The sequence below is a fragment of the Plectropomus leopardus genome, chromosome 14 (assembly GCF_026936395.1).
Source record: "Plectropomus leopardus strain MGB_pleo_1.0 chromosome 14, ASM2693639v1, whole genome shotgun sequence".
Classification (NCBI taxonomy): Eukaryota; Metazoa; Chordata; class Actinopteri; order Perciformes; family Serranidae; genus Plectropomus; species Plectropomus leopardus.
Window position 1 is genome coordinate 34,913,218 of NC_142189.1, and position 22,798 is coordinate 34,936,015.

Sequence of the window (22,798 nt, forward strand, 5' to 3'; positions counted from 1 at the left end):
CAGTTCAACAGAGCCAGGCTCTCTTTGACTGAGCTGGCTCAACAAACGCTGCAGCTTCGATCAGAGCTAACAGGGTACCACAAAGGTGGTTATCAGCTTTCTTTGTTAACTCAGGCTTTCTGCTTCATCACAGAAAATTAGTCAAATGATGTGTTCAGCATGTCATTTAACACTTAAAAATACTCAGTGGGGTGCCACCTACTTCCGCCCTTTGAACACTGTTGTGGCACTGTTGCTTCAATAAAGGCGAGAGCTGACAGAAAATGGCGCATGGTGAATGCACAAGTTAATATAGATGATCTATTTAGGCACTATATCACTCCATTATTTTAAACGTGCCAGCTACACATTCTGCAGCTCTGAAACTTTAAATTTGATGCAGTGGAATTAAAGATTATAATCAAGAACTGTATTTAGGTCCAACACTGTCCCGTAATGAAAGGGACGTATAAATCACTTTAGTTTTTGGACAAAACAAAGTAAAACAATGCATTATATCTTATGATGTTGTGTTTGTAAAACATTTAAAAAATTACAATTGCTGTGAAAAATAGTGGAGTGTGAGGCACAATATCTCCCTCTGGATGTATAGTGGAAGTAGGAAAACTTTTTTTTTTTTTTAATCTAGTGGGAGAGAAATTAGACAGAATAACACTAATAAGTGGTACAAATTCTGTAAACATAATTGACTGCAGTACTGCTTTTACTGGAAGAGAGTGAAAATAGCAGTCAGCGCTGCTCTGATTATCCTTGGTGTTCTGTGAACTCATCTTTTGAGTTTCTTTGTTGGTTACAGTAATACAGGCACAGTCAGACGGCGTTATATGAGTGGTTGGAGGTGTAATGACGATGACAAATTATAGCAATTATGTGTTATTGTAGGCCATTATGTATTTTGTAGGTTTTGAGATGTAGGCTTTCTCTGTAATTGCTGGCTTATGAAAGGCATAATAATCATGGGCCAGGCAGCTTCAGGGGCTACCAAGGGCGACCAATACCTGTTGCCATGGTAACAAAACATTTATCCATAATGCTGCTCTGTGGATGGTGAGGACAAGAGTATTGGCAGCAGGCAAATTAGCCCAAATAGCAGATGGGGAGGACGAGAGGGTGCTGGACAGCAGACCGAAAGGGAGCTGGTGGATGCTGCAGATGTCTGGGTGGGTGGGCCGAATGTGTGTAAATGTATGCGAGAAAAAGGTATGATGATAGTCTTTCAGACAGTGTTTCTGTGACCAGTGTGCATAAATGTGTGTACCATTTTGTTCTGTGGAGAATTAAAGGTAGTCCATTTTCATTTTTTGTAGCTTTTATGCATTGGCCTCACAACAACCAGTGTGACAGAATGAGAATCATTTGTGGAGTAAAAAAAAATCTCCAATAAAGCTACAAGCCAGTAAGGATCTTTAAAACTTGAAAGCTGAGTAGGAGCAAAACCTTTGACAGTTTACCACACCAGCATTAAAGACAAGTAACATTTTAGCGACATGCTTCCATGGCCAAGTGATCATACCCATCGAGTGTGGAGATGTTTGGACAGACTGTCATTGATCATTGATTGCCAATCAGATCAATGACAGATTTCAAAATAATTTTACACACATGGTTTACCATTTTTATCTAATATATCCTGCAATATTTGTAATAATTGGACAACCAATTTCCGATTTACTAATTTGTACTATGACACACTTTCTTTTTTTTTCCATTTTTGGTGCCCCTTGTTGGTCGATTCAAATGAAACTTTGGGGTATATTGAAAGTACTCGTGGACATTCTTGTGGCCTGCGGGAAGAAGTTCTTCCCGAGCCTTCTTCCCATCCTCAAAAGGGTGAAAAGGCAGTTATCGGGGTGGCTGGGATCTTTCATGATGCCCCTTGCCTTAATTTTGCAGTGGTTGGTTTAAACACTTTGTATGCAGGTAGTGCAGCACCTATGGTGTGTTCAGCTAAAGAAACCAGTCTTTACAGAGCTGTGTGGTCCTGTTTGGTGTTGTTTCCATATAAGGCTGTGATGCCCCCAATCAGGATGCTTGCAGGAGTAGAAAGTCCTCAGTATTTGAGGGGATACCCAGAGTTTCCTCAGGTGTTTCAGGTAAAGCACTCTTTGCTTTTCTTTTCTCACCACTGAGTCAGAATGCAGCACCCAGGTCAGGCTCTCAGTGATGAGGACCCCAAGCTATCCGCTCTCTCCAAGGACCCATTGATATTAAGGGGGAAGTAGTTCCTTCCCTGCTTATTACCAAAGTCTACTATCATCTCCTTAGTTTTGCTTACGTTCAACAGTAGGTTGTCCTGAAACCAGCTGGTCAGATCCTCTACTTCTTTTATGTGCCTTTACATTTGTAGAAGTGTGGAAGATGTGTGTCATGGCATCTTCTGTGGATCAGTTTGATGACCTAGTAGGCAAACTGTGGTAAATGGTAAATTGACTGTACTTGTATAGCGCTTTTCTAGTCTTATTGACCACTCAAAGCGTTTTTTCACACAACATTGACAGATTCACCTATTCACACACACATTCACACACTGGTGGCTGGAGCTACCAGTGCCAAGGTGCCACCTGCTACACAGTAATCATTCAAATGCACTCACACTCCAATGATGCGTTATCAGGAGCACTTCAGGGTTCAATATCTTGACCAAGGATACTTTGAAATGTTATCCAGAGGAGCCGGGGATCAAACCTCTGACCTTCCGATTAGAGGACGACCCGTTCTACCTCTACCTCTGAGCCACAGCCACCCTAGTGGGTCCAGTTTGCTGGTCAGTTAGGAGCAGATGGAATCCTTGACCAGCCATTTACAAAAACACTATCACTATAGAGGTGAGTGCCACTGGGCAGTAGTCAATCAGGCAGGCTGGTTTTGTTTTCCTGGGCACAGGAAAGATGGTGGACCTCTTGAACCAGGTGGGTCTGACAGACTTAGCCAGTGAGCGGTTGAATATTGTAGTGAACAGCAGCAATAGTTGGTCAGGACACAGTTTGAGGACACTCCTCCTGAGGACACATGAAACCCCTTCCGACATCAGGCTTAGAGAGGGAGACAGGTGTCAGAGGAGCACCCATCCATCCATTAATTTCTGCTTCAGCTGTTTTTTCTTGTTGACTACCTACCTTATCAAAGCCAGCATAAAAATTGTTAAGCTCACCTGCTAAGGATGTGTCAACATTTGACAAGGACAGGGGTGTGGGTTTATAGCTTTATAGCAGGATTTTGCCAAGTTTCGATCAAACAAAGCACATTGCTGCAATTGTCCAGTTTATTATCCAAATCCTGTAGATTGGATAGCATGATTTTTAGCAGAGAACATTCATATAACCAGGATTTTGATCCCTCCATGTTTGCCTCTGTGCCTCGTCAGATGCTGACATGGATACAGAGATGGTCTTGCTTGTCCATGGATTCGGGATTTTAACTGGAGCTCATCCGTTCTATCATTTTCTTGATTTTTTCTTCTGATATATATGTTTAAATCAGCAGGAAAACATTTACAAAGCGGTGAATTGATTTCCTTATCCTGGTGAATGGCTTAAAGTTTTATGCTGTCATTGTTATCAAAAACTAACCACAAACAACTAATATTTGTAAATGACTTGAATACCCTAGGCTAGCATAAATTTTTACTAAAATGCACCTTTCTTGGAACTGGTGACATGCCCCTATTTATCGATTACAGAATAATTTTACACACACGGTTCAACATTATAATTTAACACATACTGCAAGTTTTTAAATTTTTGGAAAAACAAATACTGATTTATAAACTATTGAGATATGTGATTATGCTAACATTGCTGCAAGTGTTGGGATGAGAGGCTGAAATGTTATTGAAAATGGTCTATTGTGCGGAGCCATGTCCCCTTTAAAGTTCATTGGTCAGTATCTTCAAAATGCAATGAGATATGTGCATGCTTGTGTCCAATGATAATTAATAGAAAACTTGGTATTCACTGGACCCATGATTAAGGCGGAGATGTCAAAAATATGTCTAAATCTAAATTGCGTTTTGGCGACTCCTATTGACCAGTAATACCATACCATAATTTTACATACATGGTTAAATATTATGATTTCACATATCCTGCAAGTTTTGTAATGACTGGGCTAACAATTTCTGATTTATCGTCTTTTTTTATTATTATTATTTATTATTTGTCATTTTTTGTAATCTCTGTTTTGTGTGTGTGTGTGTGTGTATGTGTGTGTGTGCATGCAAAAGGCCACATAGAATTGCATTTATGTGTCTTGCATTTGATATATTTGACAATTGACTTCACCTTTATCTGTGATATCTCTGTGTGTCATAGCACGGGAATAAGGGACACAAATCTACATACATGCTTAGGTGTGCCTGTGTGTGTGTGCCTGTGTGTGTGTGCGTGTGTGTGTGTGTGTGTGTGTAAGAGGGGGTGGGGGTGGTACATGGGATGGCAAACCTGCCCAGCATGGCATAGAGCAGGAAGTAGGCCAGAGGGGGATTAAATGGCTACTTCGCAACTTCCTTCCTCTCCCTTGGGCCCATATGATGCTGTGACAGAAAAAGCCAGGTCCCTGCTTCCCTGCTGCAGCAACTGGCTCCAGTCAAGTGTCAAGATATGACATCATCAGCTTGAGGGAAATATATATTTCTGTGCTTGTGTGTGTTTGTATGGTGTATTTGGACATGCCAATAATCATGTACACAAGCACCTCAAACAGCTCAATAGTGTATGCTTCCGCAATTTTTCCAACCATTAACCTTTTAGTTCACATAGACTTGGCACTGGTGATATATGTTTCATTTAAGCACAACATTAAAGCATCACATGATTGCCTGCACCACACCACGTTCAGCACACTAACATTAAATGCCTGACTAGCACCTACTGAGACATCTGGTATCAGACTAAACCTCTGAATACACACCAAAAATTTACATAGATTGACGATGTGTAGAGCTAGTCGTGGGCATTAAGTATAGATGTGGCATTTAAAATTAAAAATAATTAATTAAAATAACTTATATGTTTTATACATGGTTGGAAAACAGAGATTCTTAGCTTTTAATTGATATTAGTATTGTTTGTACTCTGAACAAGGAAAAATAGGTCATATTACAAAATTATTCTCACCAAGGGTTTGGTCGAGAATAAGGCCTTCAGAGTTTATAGTATGATGATTGCACAGATACATTGGTCTTCTTTAAATTTATAGCCAGCAAGGTAACAAAAACCAGCATAATAATACAATACCCAACAATACTGTGAAGGAAGACAAGAAAATACTGATCTTCATCCTGTTAATGGAGCTAAATTAGCATACATACTAAATACTGGACATCACATGACAATGTTCATAACATAGATCAATGTTTTTTCGCAAAAACCCTTTTTTTTGACCAGGAGGCCCCTGCAAACGCGAATTTGAAGAAATGGTTATTCGGACTTTAGGACCACTTCACAGGTAGAAATTCAACACAATTTTTTGTCTGTCATGTTTATATAATATGAGCACAATATGAGCACATGTGTAAATTGTAAATTGCATTGAATGACTGAATTATGAATTATCGATCCAAACTTAAGATGTGTAGCATGTCCATATTGACAAAACTTTAAACATTTTATATTGTAATTAGGTTGCCTGCACACATACCCCAAAGCATTAGATCACATTAAACATGTATACTTGTACCTCCAGGCTGTCCACTGGGGGCTAATCGTGGTCCTAGTCTGCCGTCGGTATCTGTAATTCATCATACTTATTTTTATTCTTATTCTTAATCTTCTGCCAAAACTTTGAACCACTACTTGTATATACAAAAAAATACATCAAAACGTGTGGAAAATTCGGGAATCGTGTGCTATGATTTTCCTAAGACTTTCACAAAGCGGTTTTCCCAAAAATCCCCCCAAACTGCAGATAACTTCCCATTCAAAGTAAATGGAGAGCCTCAAGAAATCAACGTAAAAAGAGCAAGAGAGCAAGAGAGAGAAAGTTCATGACTCTTTGAAGCCATAGAACATCGCCATGCATTCACGTAAAGAAATGATTCAAACTTAAAAGGTTCACCAGGCCGTTGACTGTGTTGATGTAAATGGAAATTTTGATATCTTTTATGTTTTTTATGAATTCACAGTTAATGTATCATGATGTTTTTCAGGACGTTTCAGATTTTACAGTGTTTTTTATGGGATCAGAGATCAAAGCTACTCTGTCGCTAGAGTGTGAGGAGCTGAAAAATATTTTTTTTTAATTTCCTGAACAAACTGCCACTACTCCCACAGTTAGTAGCGAATATACACAATTTCTACATCAAAACGTAGGAAAACTTGTGGTGGTCAGATAAAAGTAGGTTTGAAAGCTGACAACCCAACACAGCTGGCTCATGTGACCTCAAAAGGAAGGGAGACCCATGAAATTCCCCATTTACTTCAACACAAACTAAGATGAGACATTTCTGGAGATTGGCTTCTTGAACCTTTTCTTTACACAGGGATTTGGGATATGTAGCAGATATTTTTCAAGACAAATTAATATGGCTACGTTCGTTACAACCTCCTTTCTCTTCCCGTTGTAATATTTTGACTATTTGGTGAAAAGTATGGCTGTGAAATGGACGAGTTTGACAGGGACATTTCCATCAAATTGAACTACCTCTTTTGAGCTGACCTAAGAGGGGGGTTAATAATGCCAGTTAATAATTAATGGCCATTAATTGGTCCTTGTGCCTTGTGGCCCTGTATGTAAGTGTGGCCACCCTCCTCCTCCTCTTATGCATTAGTGGCCCCTCAGGGACAGGCACCCTCCGAAATTTCTGCCAAAATTTTTTAGTTTAATATGCGATGCTAAGCTGCTAAGCACTAGCTGAAGTGGATCACCAGCAGGTATTAGGATGTCTGAGTCTGAAAGACTTTATTTGCCACTGTACCCTTCCATCACAATGAACTATAATGCTTCGTTTTTTTATTCATAATTTCAGAGAGACACAGAGGGTGGGAGGACAGTGGTACTGAAAAGGACAAGAGTCACAGTGTCTACAGCTTTTCATCATTACAGTACAAGTTTCAAAATTATATTTATCCTCTGAATGTGATGATTAAGTTTTGTATTCTGGAAGCCGAGACTTTGTTTACTTAAAATCCAAGAAAAGCCCAAAATGACCAAAAAATGAAGAAGCTGTAATGAATAAACATAAAAAAATGTTCTATTAGCATTACTTTTGGCTCTATAAAGGTCTAATGCATTTCTGTCTAAGTGGTGTTGCTGTAATACAGTACAAGATATTGCTCAGCTGCGGTTGGTAGGTAAAATCAATGCCAAATACTGTACTGTCTCTGTTTCACTACTTTCATATGTACAAGGCTAAAAAGTGGAAAACTGGAGTGGAACTTGAGTGTAATTTAATCTCTATCACTGTCAATGTCAAAAGTTTGTCTCATAAAAAAGTCATTGTATAGTATATTAAAAAAAGTCACACTACAGTATGTCATAAAAATGCTGAAAAGCTGTGATTAAAAAAAAGACATGGCAAGCCATAAAATGTTAAGGCTGAGTAAGTAGCAAAAAAGGCCATTGTGATTGTGTGTACATCTGTGGGTCTCAATCATATGTTAGCTTATTAAAATGGCACTAAGTCATCAAAAGCTGTTAAGTTTGCTCACAGCAGAAAAGGCTGGCACCATGAATGTGGCCTGCTCCCAGCAGACACAAAATGTGAAGACACCAGAGAAGTTTCAGGCAGACATGGGTCTACAAACTAAGTTTTCAAGCAATCAGGAGAACAAAGTTGAGTTTGCATTGAGCTGCTATCTCTAGTAGAACATGGAGAGTATCCAGCCTCCTCTTGTACCCTTGGAACAGCACAGCAAAGACTGCACTGAAAACCCCTTTTCTTTGAGCCAGGCTCATCCACAATAGAAACATCTGACCAGCAAGAAGCACAAAAGAACTTTTCCCTTCATTCATGGACTCCTTAGTGTGACGTCCTGCCCATGGACCCCCAACTAAATGTGACTGGGAAGTTATGTGACATGTGACGTGATCTGTGATGTCATTAAGCCAGCATACAGAAAAGCTTCTGATCTTCTATTTCTCTTAATCTTGAACCTCTCGGAGGGTCATATGGAGAAGCTGTGCAGGTTTGCCATGAGTTTGAGAAGTCACAGATTGGTTCATACAAACTTGGGTGCAAGTCTAGTACTAATGTGTTGGTTTTGACTTCAGATGAATGAAAGGAAATGTCAGACAAGGAGGTGTGTCGAATAGATGGAAGGTGAAGGTAGGAGAAATCGACTCTGAACAGGGCAAAAAGCCAAAGAATGCCAATAGGAACATGAATTCCAAGACTTTGTCTATAAATGCAGACAGCCTTAATGGAGAGTTCAGATGCAAAGTCAAAGGAGGTCTGAATTGATGGGAAACTGTTTGGCATGGGATATGGTTCAGCCTTGCAGAAGTCTTTGATTAACAAGCTGATATGTGAGTGGAGACAATTTTACGAAGAAGATAATGCTACTGATTGTGGAAGATTTAATCTTGAGAATGTAATGGGTAAATGTGATGATGCTAGAGAGGTTTAGGACATTGAGTGAAAGGAATGTAAGGTTGAAGGAGTGGAAGGTTTTGGAGCAATTCCATTTATTTAGATATAGATATATTAAGACAATATTCAGGGAGCAATGCTGTTGGAAATAGTATCTTGCAAAGCAGTATCCAGTTGTTCCAGGTGTGGAGTTAGTTGAAGATGGAAGCTGGCAATGGTGGGACTGTAGCTGGAGGAAGCTCGAAAGCTGGAGCCAGTTAACTGAAATTCAGGAAGGAAACCCACAAAAGTTATTATGACCTGGGATGTGGGAGGTTCTGACAATAAATTGGTGTTGGGCCATAATTAGGGTGATCCTCTGCATGAACTGCATGATGTCTGGACAATGGGGCAGTCCTTTGTTAATGATGGACTTGTTGTAAGAGTAGATGGCCATGGTCTTCTTAGACAATTCGTGCTCCCAAAGAATTGTTGCTATAACAACTGGATACATTTAGCAGATGGTGGAGGACGGAGTAAGGGGTGAGAATTCGTGCAGCCATTTGGCAGAGAACCACCTGCTGCTGTAGTAGCTGCCCGGAGCCAATAGCAGGGGCTGCGCCTGTCAAAAGCTGGATGTCTTCTGGCCTGGTCATGTAGTTCCTTTAGTGGACCTAAAGGAAGTGTGAAATAAGCAACGAAATCCAATGGATTTTCTCAGTAGGCAGGTATGCTTGGAGTGATTCAGGGTCAGGGATGATGTTGAGGAATTCTAGAGAGGTGCTGGGACCTTCCATTTTTCCTGGGGTGAGAGAAACTCCAAGTTCATAGAATGCAGACATCAGAGTGTTTAGGTTGTATGCTGTGGGTGAAGAAGGCGGGGTGATGATGAGGAAGTCATCCAGGAGAGAAATAACTTGCTTTATGGTCGTTTGTCAAGATCCAATAGAGTGCTTTGGATAAAGATCTGAATAGAAAAAAATATAAAGTAAGAGCAACTGATCAACTGAGCCTGAGCCTGAGCATCCTGGAAGATGGATCCCTCCTCAGTTGCTCTTCCTGAGACCAACTGAGAAGGGATCCATCTCCGAGGATGCAAAGACATGCAATAGATGTTGTAAAGAACAATACAATTATATTAATATAATATAAAGCTGAGAGCAGGACCACGGCATCAGTGCAACCAGAAGCCAGGCACAGCCACAGTCAGGATCATAGACAAGGCATGGGGAAAATTGTTCTGGCATGGGCTCAGTTGCTGAAGGAGCAAGTATGGAGGAAACAGCTTGAAACGTTGCATTAAAAGTCATTGAAATAAAATTCTTAATTAGAATCTACTGCTTTGGCAGAGGACTAGTCTTTCTCTTCAATCCACACCTTTGGGATGGGGGCCAAGAGTGGTTGACTGGCTGTTGTCATGTTTAGGGGTGCTGGGTGGAGGGTGGAGGGACTGCAGCTGTGGGGGGTATGCTGCAGAAGACGGCAGAGCTTTGTTAAGTTGAAGCTGAGGTGTGGGGTCTAGAAGCAGTGAGAGTGCATGCTGTTGCTTGATGGGATGGTGCAGCACATGTCACAGTTCAAGGGGGGGCGAGCAGTGAAAATGCGCTAGTGAGCGCTAGGTTGTGGCCTAATGTTCCCAAAATGTTCTCTCATTCAATTTCTGAGATGGCCAGCAGGTTGGGGTGCGAAAATAATGTAGTAGGTGTAGAATCCATTGCCTTTGAACTGCAAGGCCAGATCAAGGATCAGTGACGAGTTGTCATCGAGCTCTGACTTGGAGTTGGGAAAGGCATAACAAATGATGTCACAGGATAGTGAGAAGGGAAAGAGTATTCAACTGGAACAGATAGGGAATGGCAGTTTGAGATTAATGGGGCCAAGCATGGTTTGCAGCTCTCTGGGGATATGAGGAGTGCTTGTGGATGGATTTAGTAACTGAACAAGATCAATGTAATTACCAGTGTTAATCTGGGGCTGGTTGCACCAACTGGTCTTAACTAAGCTGCTTAGTCCGTCGTTAGAAGGGAACTTCAGCTGAGTCTTAACTATGCTTGAGCTTAGCATTGCACATTCATGTGAATCCCCGACGATTGCAGGTGTTGCTGAGCAGTGCATGACTTGCTAGGAGACATTAACTTTCTCCTGCTGTCTTTCTCATGTGTAGCTTATCATTTGTGGCAACACTGGTATGAAGAATCAGAGAAAAGACAAGGAAATTTCACCAAAGCCAAAATACAAAGATATGTAGAACTGAACAGGAGAGATGTGCCTGTGTTTTACTGACAGCAGGTGGCATGTGGAACATCACGTAAAAGGACAGAAAAAGTAATGAAAGTTGGCTTACAACTCATGGACAGACAATATGCTATTAACAGTTGTATTAAAAAATAAGGACCACACAAGTGTCTAAATGAACCACATGGACAGTTGCCGGTAAGTTTATATATTGCTGTTTAATGTGCTGCTGACCAGCTAATTAGTTTGCTATTTTTAGCGGTGCACTTTTCACTGGTGAATGTTTGTTTAGTTGTTTGTTCAACAAGCTGAGGTGAAGGACAGACGTGTGTTTTTGTTTGTTTGTTATTTAGATAAAAAGGAGACTTTAGCAGGAAAGCTTTTATGGGTTGCTGTTAAACTTTTGTTGCTCTTGTGCTGGCTATCAGGCTGATATATAGAAACAGTTGAGATTTTGTTTTTACTCCTGCTCCTGACTAGGCAAAAGATTACACCTGGTCTTAGCAGTCTTAAGTCTACATGGTGCAACCAGCAAAACTTTTAAGTCAGACTTACAACACTTTTAAGAAAAATAACAAATTAAACCTACCTTCTACCATCTACCTTCTACGATTTGCTTGTTTATTTTTGTGAAACTTAAAGGAAATTAGGAAAAGAAGACGAAGGAGGTGTGACAGAGGAAGCTTGGTCAGATGTCTTCAGCCATGGGATGCATCATGACATCAGAGTGATGGTAGGTGCAACGATGAGAACCCAGAGGTGGTCTAGAAGCTCAGACAGGGAGAGTGGTGTTTGCTGGTCGTTCATGAACCGTCTGTGTATATACATTAAATGGTGGTGATACTGCTCATTGTCTGAAGAACCAAACATTACCTTAATAAAATAAAACTTTAATAAAACACTTACTGATTCTATTTGTCGTTTTTTTACCCTGTAAAGCTTAAACTTTAACTGAAACTTTTTTTTTTTTGGAAATGTGCTCTATAGATGAAATTCTATAATTACCATTCAGGCCTAAACAACTATGCAAAACAATTACATATAACTTGTGGTAAGTGGTTTTGCATTTCATTATTTAGCTGCTTAGGTCAATGCTGTCCTTTTTTTTAGTCAAAGACAGTTATTGATTAATTCTGGTTGACTTATTCATGGTTTAATGAATCCAGTATTTCAGGTAGCAGGTAACTGAGACTCTGCTGGGCTGGCTACGCTCAAACATATTAGCCATTCAGGTAACTGCTCACCATTAGCCATTGCTGGCTAAAGCCTGTTAAAAAAATTAAATCATTTATCATCACTGGCTGGTAAAGCCTTTTCATTGCAAGCAGGTCATTGCTGTCCATTTGCCATTGTTGGTGAAGCATGGTTGCTGGGTAAAGCCTATTCATTGCAAGCAAGTCATTGCTGACCATTGGCCATTGCTGGCTAAGATGTAAGATTTAAAAAAGCCACTGCAGGATGTGTTTCATTTGTCTTGTTATTATGGTTCACTGTTGATTTAATACCTTCATCTCAAATATTCCAGTGTCACTTTACTATTGTGTTCAATCTTTTAGCTGATTATACCAGCCTTGTTTAATTAATCATGGCTTGTTTCACTTAAGCTCAGTAAGTAAATATTCTTTGGGGAAAATATAACGCTGTGTTTTCTTTTGCACCCCGTTTTTTTGGATTTTTCTTGCTGCTGCTCAGATGCTGCTCAATTACAAATTGTCTTTGCGAGTCCAAGCACCAAGAACTTTCTGTCAAATTGTAATCATCCGATCACCTGTCAATCTGTACACCTGCAATCTGTATTAAACAAGTAGCTTTATTGTATTCACCTGTCTCTCGTAATTGAAATGATATTGGGTTAGCCACAGCTACAATCAGCACATTAATAGGGTGAATGGAATATTTCAGCATTTTAATTCATATTAAAAATAATTGATGGGGTACTTTACCTCCTTGAGACAGCCCATGAAATTGTTGCTGACTGGGGATCCAGGCAGGTCAGCAGTGCTGGGGCTTCCACCCACATAAAAGAAGTCATCAGAGCCCAACATGGTGTAGTCCTCCTGAGTGTAACCCGTGGTAGTCAGAATCCCATCCACAGATATTGTCACCTGACAGTGAGAAATAAACAGTGAGTTTTGAAATAAGTTTCTTTTGGACTGTCAAAATAGAAGGTGGCCTCATGTTAACAGAGCTCACACAAGTCCGTCTGCATTATAAATCTTAGAACTGATGATATGTTTACATGTTTTATGGATCAGGCAGGACAGATAAACAGAAAATCTGTCAGCCTACAATTGTCTTCATGTTTTAAAATAAGCAGGTAGATGATGTGGGAGTTGAATCTATTGAATGGATAGTAACATTTTAAAACTAAGACGTAAAAAAGGTTAATGTAGCTCAAGACACTGACAAACATGAATTGGTATTCGTGTAGCACTAATAATGCACAAATCATGTGGTGTTCACTGTTTTTATTTGATCCTCTTCTAAATATAAATATTCAAACTTATGAAGATAACAGAAGGAGCATGCAGGAGCAGACAAAGACAAACCAAAGAAGGAGCGGAGTTAGTGTCACACCACACAAAATCAAATGTAAACATGCAGGACACACAGAATGGCAGAGTATCCGCACTGCAGTAAATCAGATTGGAAACCATGTAAAATAGTAAAAACCTTAGATCTTTGACAACATTCTCATTGGAAGTGAGCAGTGCTAGTTACAGTACCACTACTTTACGTAACTACCAAAGTAGTAAACATTTAATCTATGTTTATTAACCACAAAAATAAAATGTTTCATCGATGATAATGCAACAGCAATAATTCACTGATGCTTCATGGTAATACAACAAGCTGAAATAGTTAGTAATTTTACTTTCAATAGTTAAATACATTTTACTGGTAATACAGATAATGTATGTGTGGTCATGAAGTTTTTATTTCCAGCTGAGTTGTAATTAACCTGAATTATCCTGAGAAAGTATTGCTGGATTTCAAATGGTATCAGTATTCAAAGAATTCCGGTGCTAATTAGAATCCTGTGTCTTTTTCTGATATGGAATTTTAAATACCACTTTGTCCCATAAGAGGCAAAGATTAAAACAAATACATAGGTGAATAGCCTCAGCTAATGGTGGAGAATCCTAACCCTACAAGCTCACATACCTTCATGTGTGTGCTATCACTTTTGTTTTGAAGTGGGGTAGTAATTAGATACTTACTTTTTTCTTTTATTATCTAAATTAATACTGTTACTTTTTTCTATTGAATGTTGTAGTGTATGGTGCCAACCACAAGATTTCCAAATTGTTCAACCTTTAGGTGTGCATTTGACTGTAGTTATTAATTTAAATATTTTTTTAGTTTCAGATTATAATTATAAATAAATAAATAATAATTGCCAAAAATAATTAATTATTTTCTATAATAGAATTCATTTCCGTTGAGTCAAAATTAGGAGCCCCCCTTTTTCAAATGGAAATGAAAGCCAGTTAGCAATCCTAATCCCCACAAATCTTTGCAGTAATTTCTTTCTTTCTTTGCTTATACCCAATGAAACCATTGGAAAATTTGATAAAAGCAGTCTCTGTATAGGGTTTGCTGAGAACCACAGTGCATTTTTGCTTAAATTGTTCCTGTGACCATGTACAATCTGAAGTAGGTTCACTGTACGTTACTGCACAGGAAAAGTCAGTGCAAACACATTGTAATGATACATTGATAATGCTTATTTTTAAACATTCAGAAGTTTAATAAATAAATGTTTTCTTTACTTGGCTCTCTGAAATTTTAAAACTTACATGCACCACTGCATGTAAACAGAAAAAAAACATTCCCTTGTGAATGTGAATGAAAATGAGAGTCTGGTGTAAGGCCATGCATGCAACAGGAAAATATGTGGTGAACCAGAGAGAAGCAAAAGTTAGATTAAATTAACATTAAAAGGAAAGCAGAAAAGCAATGCAGATAGATGGACAAGAAAAGCAAAGTAAACATGAAAGCTAGGAAATACAAAACCTATTTTGTGTGTTTGTATTAGAGGGGTGGGGGATACACAGCAAACAAAAAATGACAACAATGATATCTACCATGAAATGGAGTCTGTTTACCATAGCACATCCAATGCCTGTTTTCTTTGCAGACAGGTGGGGCAGGTAAGAAACAAAATTTAACAAGTGAATGGTGTGTTTGTGAATGAATTAAAGAAAATCAAATCAAACCTAAATGATGAGAGGTGAGGAAATTAGTACACAGTTAAGCAATGTTAAATGAAGGAATGGTTAATTTAATTCCTTAAGTCACTACTTACTTACAGACAATGTTATTAGTTTACAGGTGGAAAAAGGAGCAAGGTTAAAAGGATGCAAAAGAAATCAGAGCAGATTTGGCTTTTGATTCCCTAAATCATCCAAAGGTAAAGATGTTAATGTTGGTCAGTTTATCGGGGTGGTGGCTTTCTCAAAAGCATTTTTAAGTATATCTGAGAGAGGAAACAGGCTAATGATGACATATTTAACAGATTCAATTCAACTTAGCAGTTCTTTCTTTCTACTCCAGGCAATCCATTATAGCTTGTAAAATATAAGGTCTTAATCTACAGCTTTTTTTCTGTATAGCCTTATATGTTATTGTGACCGATAGGCCAACATATTTAATCAACAGTGCATATTTGTCTTTTTAATTTTTACTATGGTAGGCATCATCTGATCATGTGCATCGATGTCTCACATTTAGTACAATGAATTCTCTCACTAGCAGCTCAGGCTTTACATTTTTTGTTAATGTTCTGTGTCTTACCTGAACACACACACACATACACTGACAGAGTTTAAAGGAACATACCACCTAGAATTGCAATGTTATTTCCATGGCCCAGGTTTAATCAATAAAAGCAGAGAAGTGAGTCTAAACCTTGTGTTGTCAGAACAATTATATTGTTGGGAGCCCTTCTTTTTCCAGCAGGTATCTCAGGGTCATAAGCATTCCGCACCTTAGCCTGTATGCCTTGCCTGGGTGGGGCAGTGAAGACTACATCAGCCTTCCCCTGCAGAAGTGCTCCAACAGCAGGCTCTTGCCAATCACAACCACCTTGAGCTAGTCTCAGCTGCCATGGCTATCACACCAGTGGCTTTCTGTAGTTGTTTAGGTACCATACCCATCTTCTGTAAAAAAAAAAAAAAAAAAAAAATACACTGCAGAGGGACCAGACGAGGATGACCTCTCTATTTGCCATGACTATTTGCCTTACTTATCAAACCATTAGCTATGACAATATGTAAAAATAACACCATTACTGGCATCACAACAAACAACATAACATCTATAACATACTCTACCTCTGCATACTGTCTGCTACAATGATCCCTTAAATGTCCAAAAAAGTGATGCTTTGTAAGGATATTAATGTTAGTATTCATCTTTTTTCTACCCTTTATCTGTATTAAAGTGCAAAGTATTTCTTCTTTCAAGCTTTTCATTATTCAGTTTTGACTTCCACCTTTGACAGCATTCCAGTTAAGCTTACAACTTTTGTAGCAATGTACTTGAGCACTTCGCTTCTTTACACTGTAAATAATTTCTGTAAATTTACAGCAGAATTTCAACAGTATTAAGGTGTTTTTTCAATAAACAGTGCTTTACTGTTAATATTACAGAAAATCGGTGAAATTACAGCTCATTTACTGTTTTTTTAACTGAACTCTAATGTATTCCTACCGTCTAACATTAGGCTAATTCAACACCCAGTTGAAACACTGTATGACAGAAACGCTCTCCGCAATCTTTATGACAGTTAAGGCTACACAATACGTTACGTCATATAACGTTATCCACCGCTTTATGGATTAATTTTTCGCCAGCCCCATTGTAAACAATAAACAAAACAGCGGAAAAGCAACCACTCGTTCTCTTCTCACTTGTTAATATAGTGACGAACGGGCAGGTGCAGCGACAGCCTTAAGTTACAATATGACCCACATATGATTTCCACAATTCCAGCATAATAGCCTCCATTTCGCGCTACCCATGAACATTTTTCTCTTTCAACAGGCTCAATACAAACACCTGACGGCCCGTTATCTCGACAACTTACTGTACTGATGTTCTTCAGACTTCCACACAAACACTGTTGTATGTTCGTAATACTGTTACTTTTATATGTTCATAGTACTGTTTTTAACATGTAATTTTTACATGTAATACTGTTTTTAACATGCAATTTGTTCAGCATGTGAAGTTTTTACATGCCATATTTACATTCAAGTAAAAGTAAGGTGCAATTTACCATTTATTCATTTAACATGTAATTGTTCTGCATGGTAAGTTTTTACATGCCATCTTTACATTCAAATAAAAGTAAGGTGCAATTTACCATTTAGCCTATTCGTTTAACATACAATTGTTCCACATGTGAAGTTTTTACATATCATCTACATTCAAATAAAAGTAAAGTGCAATTTACTAATTATTAATTTAACATGCAACTGTTCTGCATGTGAGGTTTTTTACATGTCATGTTAACATTCAAATAAAAGTAAAGTGCAATAAGAAGCTGCTTTTTCTCTTACATTTTATTCACAGGATTGAAAAATCAAAAGGTTAATTTTAATACGGTTTGCCTTCCATGCTTGTGGCCAGGTTCAAACAGAGATTTTGTGATACCTAAAGTCAGTGACAGTCTTGTAACATGTTTTTCTTAACAAAATTGCCTTTTTAACTGTGTGAAATCATATTTTTGATAGATTATTGAAATGTATAAATAATACAAACTAATTAGTCATTTAATTGTAAAATACAGTGAAAGTAATTTTACAGTAAATATCAGTTTACACTGTATTTTTAATTTACAGGACAAAACTGTAAATTGAGTAACAGTAAAAATATGTAAATTTTACAGCAACATAATGGCAACTCAGCTTCCAGTTCTTTACTGTTTTTTTTACAGTTCACAATGTTTTTTTTTATTTACGGTACAAAACTGTAAATTTTTGTGACAGTAAATAGATGTTAATTTTATGGTAACATAATGGCAACTGAGCTGCTAGTTCTTCACTGTTTTTTACAGGAAAATTTATTACAGTGTAGGTAAGGCAGTTCAACTTCTAACCCAGCCAGTTTTACAATTCAACTTCCAGATACACATAGTGTGTGTAATGCAATTGCAGTTAAACATTTTTCATACAATTTAATTCATATTTCTGGTTTTTCAGCAATGCTTTTTGATTAATTTCAGCTGTCAGCATTCACATGCATTTGGTACAGGAAATGCATTTTGTAGCTATATATGCTATTTATATTGAGGTTTTATTTTGACATTTATACCATTCTTTGTAGAAACATAATTTCAGCATCAAATTGTACATCTTCAGAAGTACTGAACTGAATTGAACTGGACTTGTTCTAACATGTTTCAGTATTTTTTGTGAAATTCTTTAAACAAATGGTAGCTGAAATCTCAACAACAATGAGAGCAAAGCATTCATAATTTGTTAAACATCATGAAAAGATTAGAATTGCAGCGCATAGAGATGTGTGTATTTTTTGGTTGTCTGTGTCACAGTCAGCTGTGCAAATCATATCTACAGTCATCAGGATCCCCTGAGCATAGGATTATGAAGTAAACAGACTGTTACAACTGAATATCTCCACTTACACGACATACCAGAGGACATATTCAGGATTTCAGGTTTTTCATGGATTGTTGACTGAAGGCGGAGGTGAAGGTGAAGAGACACTGCAGACAAAATAAGGCTGCCAGGCCAACATACAACCACGTTTAAATAGACGGCCAAAAAAAGTTCCAGTTCCTATCATTTTTCTCTTGAACACCAGATCCATCACCAACAAAATGGACAAACTGAATGTACAGATAGAAGTGAACAAACCAACACAATCTCATCCCTATGTGTAACATGTTGCCCATCTGTTGTGAACTACCGCGTCTACATAGTTAGGTATTCTTCTGCATCTATTGTTTACACTCCAGGGTGCCACAACCTGATGTCAACAAATGCACATGATGGGATGATGTGGCATGTGGATGTGTTTAGACATCAACAGCACATGCAACAGCAGCACAGATGGTTGGGTTAAGGCGACAAAGTCACAGATGGTTAGGTTTAGGGCAAGGACACACATGGTAAGGTGTAGAAAAAAACATCACATTCAAATGGGAACACCAGACTCCTGCTCCAAAGCCCAGGTTTGTTGGACCAATCCACCTCTAGCTTTGACAATAACAAAAATAATAACGACAGCCTTGATGTTTTATGGATGTTTTGTATTATTATCCTTACGGTTTTGATTAAATCAAATAGCATTTTTATACTATTTATGTTTGACCACTTTTCAGCAATAGCCATTCAGTGAATTTATACCCTGTAATATCCTACTGTATTGCAATTTACATTTAGTGGGAGAATCCATAATTCCCATGCAGGATTTAAACATGAGTGATTAACAGGAAGCTATGCAGTATGTAAATCAGTGTTACTGTTCTTACTTTTTATACAGTGGCTTTTAATGTGATGCAATTACAGGAAACATGGTGTATTTGTCACTGAGATTAGTGCTGGCCATGATTGTTCATCAAAAATCCGTAACAAATCTTTTAGGTCTTTTTTATGAGTTGTAAATCTGTCAGGGAGTAATGGAAGGGTCAGGAGCAGCCACAGAAAGCTGTTAGATGAAGAGCTTCAGGCAACAGACTGCACACCACCAACTCCATAGCAACTATTTCTCCTATTGTGACTTGTGTGGAAAATCACTTGTGCCATTTGCAGAATGAAATCAAATTGGGGTAGCTGGTATTTTTGAATGATTTTTTATTCACACTGTGAATTTATTTGGCTGCACTGTAAATACATCCACCAGGTGCTCTCTGGTGTATTTCTGACAAAGTGACTGCTCAGCTAATGTTTGCTGTTGTATTAAATTGTCGTTGTTGTTGTTGTTGTTATCATCAGTAGCCACAGGTGTCACCAAATCAACCAGGATTAGGAACAGGATTGCAACAAAGTCAGTTTGGATTTATTTATATGTTTTATAAATTGATTTGTGGGCCAAATCAGTCCATTAACTTAAGGTTGGTATAAAGTATATATCTGAACACACAAGTTGTAGAGAGGTTGTACAGCTGAATGGAGATCCATCTTGGGTAATCAGTAGCGGTCTTGGATGACTAGACCCTGTCTAGTCAGGAGGGGGACAGCACGGTGGCGTCGTGGTTAGCACTGTTGCCTCACAGCAAGATGGTCCCTGGTTCAAAACCCAGTTGGAATGGGGCTCGGACCGTGGGCGGGGGGCCTTCTGTGCAGAGTTTGCATGTTCTCCCCGTGTCTGTGTGGGTTCTCTCCAGGGTCTCCCGCTTCCTTCCACAGTCCAAAGACATGCAGCTCAGGTTGATTGGTGACTCTAAATTGCCCTTAGGTGTGACTGTGAGCGTGAAAGATTGTCTGTCTATATGTTTCGACCCTGCGATAGTCTGGCAACTATCCAGCTAACTAGCAACTATCCAGCTAACTATCCAACCTGTCCAGGGTGTACCCTGCCTTCCGCCCAATGACAGCTGGGATTGGATCCAGCCCCCCGCGACCCTCACGACAAGCAGTTACAGAAAATGACTGACTGACTGACTGACTTAAGGAGGGAAAAAGACAGAAGGTAAAGAGAGGCAGGAAACTGCCTTCTACAACTATGAAATGAAAGAGCTAAGATGACAGTGGGAAAATCAGACCTGAATTGGTGCTCCTTCACTTAAAAAACCCTCATATATATATGACAAAACATGTTTAAAGGAAACAACATAAAACAAATAAGTTAACTGACAATAAGCAAGCCAGCAAGCTAAACAGCGACAATATCAACAATATCTGTATGTGATGGTAGTAAGTTGGCTAATAAATGGGCCCTATTTAGGTTTGTCTAATTTTTCTATAATGACCCCATGCTAATTGCCAACATGGGTCGGTTTAACCATAGGCCCCAGATGAGATGTCCATATTGGGCCTGGTCACTTGGTCCCCAGTACTATCTATGTGGGACCCACTTGGGTAAACTCAGCCATTTGGACAACTGGCCAGGGCCGTTCTGGAACCCTTGGATGATCCCAGTAGCACTAATTTTTCAGCCCAACTGATAACTTGGCCTGCCTGGGATATGAGTGCACATAATAATGTTTAAATAAACAGCTGATAGGGCTGAACCATGTGTGGGAAGACTACATTTACAATACAAAACTGAATCAGCAGATCTGCCATATGTAATTGTGGCCTGACTGTGAACAACATCAAGTTAGAGACTGTAGATGGAACAGATACCTGCTGAAACAAGAACTTACTAACAAACATATTTCCAAACTAAGCTCCTTTTTTTATAAATTATTTTTTTTGCAAGAGCACCATTAACCATCTTGGAAATCCATTTCATCAAATAGCAATTGTCACATATAAATAATCAATAAGAATCGTAAATCACCAGACAAAATTCAGCAAGTTAGTGGTTTCAGCTTTGTGCACTCAGAGTGATTCATCAACATCATTTAGGCTATGATGTCTGGAGGCTGGCAAGTATGCTGATCAATTATATACTTATCAATGCTCATGATGTTTGACTTGTCTTTTCATCTGTAAATGCTTGAAAATTGTGAATTTGAATGCTCAACCTTAAAAACAAAATTCTGGGGATCAGTGAGTTATGAAACTATCAAACTAAACAAAAATATTGGCAGCCCTGTAGTATATTTCAAATCAACTGCTATGCATTATCATCAATGCAATGTTCTTATTTTGCACATCCACCTCTGTGCCTTACCTGCCGGAGGTTGCGCGTCACTTTGACATCATGCCATGCATTGTCGTTGAACTTCCCATTGACTGGCTCTACAATGGCCTCGAAGGCTCCAGAGCCCAGGTTGATAACAAGGGACACAGCGCCATCCTTCAGTGCCAGGTTTACATAGTCAGCTGACTTGCCAGTGTGAAGGATAAGGCCGTTGCGCTGCCATGTCTTGAAGGAGAGCGTGATCTCGTCGCTGCTGCTCTGGATGGGGTTCTGAGAGAGATCGTAGCAGAAGTACTCGGAGCCACGGAAAGTGGCCACATTCTCTTCCCTTGCTGTGGTGAGAAAAAAAAAAAAAACAGTATATTTTCAGTCATCCAGTGGCACGGCAAATTCACACTAAGCCCAGAGACATCTACAATATTTCCATTTAATGAACAGTGCATCAATAAAAAAAACATTATGAATTCAATTCAATGCTGAAACCAGAGCTCTTCTAAAATATTTTTTGTGAATGTCCACATCAAGATTCAAATCATGTCAAACCAAATCTAAAATCTAATCTCAAGTGCTTTTTGTGAGGTCCACATCGAGTGACAAGTCCTCATAAAGAAATTGCAAGCTTCCTGATTAAAACGTACTTTTGGGTACGTAAAGATTCCTGAATAATTTAACACATTTCAATAATCAGAGCTACCAATATCCATCAAGTGAAAGAAAGAAATGCAGCAATGGGAGAAGTAAAGGGAGCCCACAGAAAGCTCTCATTTATCAGCATCAAAGGCCTCATCTTGTGATATGGCCATTTCACTGCCATCTTGGGACACACTGGTTATGCTTGTGATGAAACAGAAAGAAGCAGCAATGGGAGGGAAGCCACAGAGAGAAGCTAGGATAGGGCGTACACACTCTATTATTTTAATCTTGGTAAAAAAGAAATACGCCACAGAAAAAGGGTAGTGTTGAAACAAAAAGAGGACTAAGCCTTCCAGAAATAAGGGGAAAAAAAAGGAAAACTGTCCAGTCAGGAGTGAGACCTGTGAGATCATCTTCAATCAACTCAGGGTTGTTTAAGAAAAAAATACTAGACTGTGGGCTCAGTCACAAAACAAGTCAAGTCAATTTTATTTGTAGAGCCCATTATCACAAAACATGGTTTGCCTCAGAGGGTCAGTGTATGACATCCCTCTGCCCTTAGACCCTCACATCACCCAAGAAAAAACTCCCGAAAAAGAAAAAAACCCCGAAAAAGAACCCCAGAAGAGGCAGAGGATGATGAGG

At 38.8% G+C, this 22,798-nt stretch overlaps 1 protein-coding gene across 1 annotated transcript in view; it reads right to left on the reverse strand.

Annotated features, from left to right (window-relative positions):
• Positions 1–22,798, reverse strand: part of LOC121953201 (neurexin-3a) — a 169,730-nt gene that overhangs the window by 141,653 nt on the left and 5,279 nt on the right. The window contains exons 2-3 of the mRNA XM_088087962.1: positions 21,551–21,852; positions 12,685–12,846 (exon numbers count right to left, since the gene is read on the reverse strand). Coding sequence (XP_087944088.1) covers positions 12,685–12,846; positions 21,551–21,852 — 464 coding nt within the window. The remainder of the gene's footprint in view (positions 1–12,684; positions 12,847–21,550; positions 21,853–22,798) is intronic.